Raw genomic sequence first — 6,702 nt, forward strand, 5'->3', positions numbered from 1 at the left:
ACGATACTAGCCTCCGCGTTGCGTTTAGATCACTGCTACAGAGGGAGTAATAACGTGCGTCCATGGCTGGATTGTCGATTCAACGTGGTGCAGCCCCCTTTCAAAATGACCAAAATAGGGGTCTTGGTTAATTCGTCTTTGGCAGAAGTTTGTTGGACCATCACGCATACAAAACAAGTGCTTCCTCGAACTTTTGCACCAGTCCTTCACTGGGCGCATCGACATGGAAACCGCACGTCCGATTGCAAAATGAACACGTCAATAAAAATGGAAAATGGAAACGCGACGCGAGAGAGCCCGTGCCTCACGTGGGCCAGCCGGGTCCGCGCACGCCTGGAGAGAGCACGACGCGGTGGCACCGGAATCACGAGGGAAACGAGACGCGCGCGGGCGACCACCGACCTCCCAGGCCCACGAGGCCTCGTCACGCACGTCGCGAGGCGCACAGCCGCACACGGCGCATCCGACGTGTCGCCCGGCGCCGACCTGGCCCCCCACCCCCGCGGGCAAACCCCCTTCCCGCCTCGCGCCCGCTGCGTGCCGGAGCGTGCCCCGGCTCGCGCCCCACGCTCCCATCCCCCACCACCACACCAAACACGGATCCCAGCCAATCACACACCAGTGTCACCCCGCAGGGATGCCCACAGACACGATCTCGGCGCAGCGGATCCCAAAACAGCGTCCACGTCGGACGCCACGGGGGCGGAAGCGTGTGAAGCGAGGCAGGCAAGTCGTTACGGCTCGGAATCCTCTACCGTGCAGGCTTCCCCTTCCTCCATCTCGGACCTATTTGTACGCGCAACTCACGCTTGACGCCGCCGCAAAGCGCGAGCCCGCCCCGTCGAGTGCAGCTGCCATCGTCGTCATCTATTTACCACCGACCGATCCCCGGAGCCGTCCGTCCGTCAGACCGAAGGGCGTCGCTCGCGCGAAGAGGAGGTCGCGCGCCGGTCGATGGCGGCAGCGGCGGCAACCTCCGTGCGGGGGTGCGGCCCGGCGTCGGCGTCGTCGGTGGGGCTCTCGCCGCGTCGGGCGGTGCAGCGGTCGTCCTTCCTGCCGGCCCTGCCGCGGCGGGCGTCGTCCGTGCGCCCGCTGCGGGCCGCGGTCGCGGACGCGCCGTACCGGGGGCTGGAGCTCCGGCGGGAGGGGCGGGATGAGGCGGGGCTGCTGGAGGCCGTGATCGGGGGCGACGGCGAGGAGGTGGAGGAAGTGGTCGGGGAGGAGAGGGTGGAGGGGTGGATGCGGGAGTCGATCGCGGAGATCGTGCGGCACGTCGGGGAGGCGCCGTTCCTGGTGCACCTGTTCAGCGACGGGCGGGAGGGCGTCACGGTGCGGCGCGAGCCGGCCTCGGCGGAGGCCTGGCCCGACGTGCGGCGCCGCTGGGGCCCGGGCGGCCAGCGCCGGCCCGACGGCATCATCCTGGTCGAGCAGGTGGCCGCCGCGGCGGTGGAGGACGGCGCCGAGGCGGCGCGCCAGGTGTGGGGCCTGGTGGTGCAGGCCCGCGGGATGGAGTGCGCCGCCTGCTACGTCCTCGACACCTGCCGCGTCCGCTCGCCCTCCGGCTTCTGCACCCACTTCTGCCTCGCCCGCGCGCAGTGCTTCGGCGAGCCCCTCGAGCTCCAGCTCCGCAACGCCTGGCTCAACCGCCTCTCCGGCAACCACCGACGATAGCCGCCGCCTCCGCCACCGATGTACCACTACTAGCATAGACCTCCGCCATTGATGCGATTGCCTCCGGTTCGGCTGGGAAGAACGGACCGATCGAAGCATGAAGATTCATCGGGAAGCAAGCAAGAACCCCATTGATCGATGATTCTTTTCTTGCTTTCCGCTCTAGCTTTTCCCCTTGGCGCGATATGGGCGTATCGTGATCGAGTAATTGGAATCGCGAACCCCGCCCGCGTTTGAACATGTACAGATTACTGATTGTATTGCTTGATTATGAATTGAAAAGGAACTATTGATCATGAAATTCTACTTGTTCTTGGTTCGGTGCGACTGAAGTTAGTTAGTTACTTGATTGATGCGTCTCAGTTATGCCATGGATGATCGAACAGAATGCGATCACGACGGCAATGCGTCTCAGTGACGGCTCGAATATTCCGATGCGAGTAGGCTGCCGTCGGCGGCAACTGAGACTCGGTACGTCTCCTCGAGTAATTTAAAGTGGAGTAGGATTTGCTGATGAAGAGTGTGAGACATAATTAATGGCACGAACGTGGATTGCCGGGCCCATTCCGGATCCTTTTCATGCTACAGCGTTCGCAGTAGGTCGCGTCCGGTCCAATGATGACGACGACATGATTAACATGATTACGACACTTCTCAAAAACATGATTAGTTAGAAATTGATTAGGGCATTTCTAACTGATTTCCAATAACCGGTTAGAGGAGACCGGAACCTAACCGATCGCTGTAGATCATAGTGGAATATAAAATTTACTTGGCCGCCGCAAATCTTCCTATATTTATTTCATCGCTCGGCGGCCGAGTAAGAAAATCTCCTCCTATCTTCCTTTCTCTGCCTCCTCTTCTTCCCCTCTCCCTGCTGCCAGCACGTCCCCTACCCTTCCCAACTGCCCCTTCTCTTCCCAATGGCCGGATGAGGTGGCTGGAGGTCCCCACCGCGGATCCACGCCGCCACGCTCGAGGGTCGTCGTCTTGCGGCGCATCCTCGAGCCGCCGCCGCTCGTCCGATCCGCCCACCCCAACCCGATTCGCCGACTTCCCGCAGCTCCCTCCGCTGCTGCAGGTGGCCGTCGCGGAGGACCTACCTCGGCGTCTGACATCGCTGACATGGTTGGTGGAGATCACCGACCAGGAGACCCACAAGAGGAAGTGGGTCGGGTCGTTCCACACGGTGGAGCTCGCGGCCACGGAATACGACCGGTGGCAGGTTCGGTTCCATGGCCGCGAGGCAAGGCTCAACTTCCCCTTCGGGACGGCGCCGATCCACCTCGTCTTGCCGAAGCCGGGGGTGGTGAGCGCAGCGATGGCTCGGGAAAACCAAGAGGCAAGGGAGCGCCTCGTGGCGGAGGCCGTCGACGAGGCGTACATGGAGGACCTCTGCCGCCAGCACCCGGAGCTCGTGGAGGCGGAGCGGGCGATATTCGCCGACAATGGCAGGGAGGTCATCGTCACCTCCGACGACGAGGTGCAAGGCAGCGAGGAGGGCGGCAAGGAGGAGGAGTTCGACGTCGAGGAGTGGCCGAGCATATTCCCTGACTGCAACGACGTTGGCACCAGTCCGGACCCATGTCTTACCGAGGGTGTCCTGTCGAGGAAGAATTGGTTCGACCTTCACTATGGTCGATGAAGATGAGTAGATAGTGTTTAGTGTAGTTTAGTTTAGTGTAGTTTATGTTTACTTCAGTTTAAGTTCAAATTTATGTTTAATGTTCGGCTGTCAGGATTATCTATGTTGAATTTATGTTTAAATGCATGCAAATTTCGGTTTAAACTAGGTTGAATTTATGCAAATTTATGTTTTACTCCATTAAGTTTAGAGGATCGGCAAGAACCGACCAAAATTTAGTGACGTATAAATACTTCACTAAGCTTTACTCGACCGGATACTTCATTATTTTATAAAAAATCGACTAAAAATACCCTTACAGTACTACAGTACTACTAGTAGTACAATCTTGTTGCCAAGGTCGCAAAAGTCGTCTTCACCCACCAGACATAGCAGTATAGCACGGTGGTGGTAGGAATTTGCTTCCAATTTGACTGGTTCTTTGTCACAAGCGAGCGGACAAGACTATATGACTACGGATCAAGTCGCCTTCATCCACCATCCATAGTAGACTGGTAGTAGTCTATTGTGACAAAGAGACAGTCAATTTGGGAGCAGATTGCACGAGGCTGCTGTGGATGGTAGACGAAGACGGCTCCCACAATTGGTTGGAAGTACAAGACTTGTCCACCGAAGGGTGCTTCCAACTATCTCCTCTTCGCTGCGCATCGGTCATCTCATGTGTTGGATAAATTAGCAATTTTCTAACTAACTTAATCTCTGAAAAACATGATGACATAGTTAGCAAGATTATCAGATTAACACCCTACTGTCAAAGTATTCATACTAGTGCGTATTAGACATAGATCATTCGATACTATGAAATTCATAAGCACTGCACATGAAACAGTTAGAGCATGAACAAATTTTACCCTCTGGTCAGATAGGTCAAAGCAGTGTCGACGACGGCTTTCTTTGTGGCGTCGTCGAAGTTCTCACCCATGGTGTCGTTGGGGAAGTCGACGAAGTAGTCGAAGTCGTGGGCGTAAGTGAATAGAAGCTAGAAGTCGCGTTGAGGCGCTTCTCAAAGACAGACTGCCCATCTCCCGATGCAAGTTCATAAAGGACGAGATTTCGAAGGCCACCCTTGGAATGGCCAGATGCAACAGTAATGAGAGGAACAATGGAGGTTTGTGCGCAAGGAGGCAAAATAGATGTGATCTATCGGCGTTCTGGGGTCGGGGGTACCCAGATCTGCCTGCGTGCGGCCCAGCGCGCGGGCTCATCGACGGCCTGTACGGCCCAGCTGTAGGACCCCCCAAGTCAAGTCCCTCTCGCGAGGGCCCCGGCCTCGCGAGGTGGACAACACCAAGACCTCCCGAAGGAGCAGCTCTCCGAGCCTGCCTCCCGAGGAGCGGAGATTTCTATGCATGTACCAGCATCACTAGGTTGCGATGACGTGAGCCATGACGACCAAGGCCAGGCGGGCGCCAGCGGGCACAGAGGAGGCAGTTTCCTTTTCGGTGCTAAGGAAGCAAGGACAGACGCGGGTTCCCAAGGAATCTCCTAAAGGTTTCCATTCCGCTGCAACGAGACCAAGACCACGAGCTCGGCAGGACGGATGTCATCGCCGAGCCCACCCCTGCGTCACGACCAGAAGCTTTGCAGGCGAAGACTACCTTTCGTCAGGATTAGATGTACTTCCTGTCCCCTTTCAAATGGGCGCCGTGGAATCCCATCTCGCCTAAGTTTCGGGGGAAGAGGACCAAGGCCACTATAAGTATAGGCTAGCCACCGCCGTAGAGGGGGAGATCGGCCGAAGACTGATTCATTCCACCCACACTACCTGAGCCCTCGCGAGACTGCTCATCCTCTGTACTAGTTCATCCTCAGCCTCCTCGTGAGGCCAATCCACCACAAAGCAGGAGTAGGGTTTTACACCGCAAGGTGGCCTAAACCTAGGTAAACTGCTGTGTTTATCTTCTTCTCCGTTCACGCGAACTCGACGAGGCTAGGTTGTGGGGTGGCGAGCTTGAGATTTGAGCTGGTTGAGATCTTCGCAGACGCCCCAGTGTTCGAACCTTCTTGTGTCTGCGGAGCCCTGAATTCGACATTTGGCGCGCCAGGTAGGGGCATGTCGAAGCTTCGCCTCTTCACCAGCCATGCTCCGCCCTCGTTTCGTCGTCCCCATGGCGGCTGACGCCCTGCAGGCATGGCCGCCCGAGCCTACGGGAGCGCCGTGGGCTACCCGGCCTTAACCCTCGGCCTGCACCGGGTAGGGTGCCCCGCGAGGTTCAGGTTGGCGCTGCCCCCGCGGTACGACGGCGTTGCGGACCCCGAGGAGTTCCTTTGGCTGTACGCGCAGGCCATCCGAGCGGCAGGTGGCGACGACAAGTCCATGGCAAACTGGCTCCCCCTGGCCCTCACGGAGGCCCCCCGATCTTGGCTTTGCGGCCTCCCAGACACCTCAATATCTTGTTGGGAGGAGCTCCGTGACCAGCTCATCGCGCGCTTCGTGGCTCCGTCGCCCCACGCGGTCGCATGCATCATCGGTGAGTTGCAGGCGCCTGCTTCTGGACGCCACATCAAGCAGCTCTTTCATCGGGCGAGTGCTACTCGGCCGCGGCATGAGGCTTCTCGAGGCCACGCGGCGCCTGAGGCCGACATCACTTTCGACTTCAGGGATCATCCAAAGACCACGGTTGCCGCGGGCGTGCTCCCCATGCTATGCACGCCCACCATCAGCAACGTCGCGGTCACCAAGGCCCTCATCGACAGCGGCGCCGGCCTTAACATCCTCTCCGTGGAGACTTTCGACCTGCTCCAGGTGTCTTACGACCAGCTCGCGCCCACCAAGCCCTTCTCGGGGGTGATCAAGGGCTCGGCCACCCCTCTGGGGCAGATACGGCTCCCCGTCACCTTTGGCAAGCATGACAATAATCGCGCCAAGCTCATCGACTTCGACGTCGCCCACATCGGCCTCCCGTACAATGCCATCTTGGGCGACGTCGCGCCAAGTTCATGGCGGTGACCCATCTGGGCTATAATGTCATCAAGATGCCGGGTAGCAACGGCATCATCACGGTGGTCAGAGACACAAAGGACGCAGTCCCAGCCCTCAAGCTCGCCTACAGGGCCGCGGTGGCCTCATGCCCTGACGCCGGGGACACCCTGGAGGCTCAGGAGGCCGCACGCGCAAAGAAAAGGCAGTTTTTCTCTCAGGACCGGGTCGAGACGAAGCAGGTGCATGTCGATAGCGGGGGCTCGGGCCCCGCCTTCACCATAGGCGCCGGCCTCCCCCCGGACCAGGAGGAGGTGTTGGTTGGCTTTCCGAGGGCCAACAAAGACGTATTTGCATGGGAAGCGTCTGACTTGGTTGGTGTCCCGAGGGAGGTGATCGAGCACCACTTGATGGTATTGCCTGGTGCGTGCCCGGTGAAGCAAAATGTGCGGTGTCAAGCAAAAGA

General features: G+C 58.7%; 1 protein-coding gene across 1 annotated transcript; it reads left to right on the forward strand.

Moving 5' to 3' along the window:
• The first annotated feature begins 788 nt into the window (after window positions 1-788).
• LOC123096041 (uncharacterized) lies at window positions 789-1,972 on the forward strand. The gene has a single exon (XM_044517625.1). The coding sequence runs from the start codon at window positions 955-957 to the stop codon at window positions 1,669-1,671; it is 717 nt and encodes a 238-aa protein (XP_044373560.1). The 5' UTR covers window positions 789-954; the 3' UTR covers window positions 1,672-1,972.
• The last annotated feature ends 4,730 nt before the right edge of the window (window positions 1,973-6,702 follow it).

This window comes from Triticum aestivum, chromosome 4D (genome assembly GCF_018294505.1).
Source record: "Triticum aestivum cultivar Chinese Spring chromosome 4D, IWGSC CS RefSeq v2.1, whole genome shotgun sequence".
Taxonomy (NCBI): domain Eukaryota; kingdom Viridiplantae; phylum Streptophyta; class Magnoliopsida; order Poales; family Poaceae; genus Triticum; species Triticum aestivum.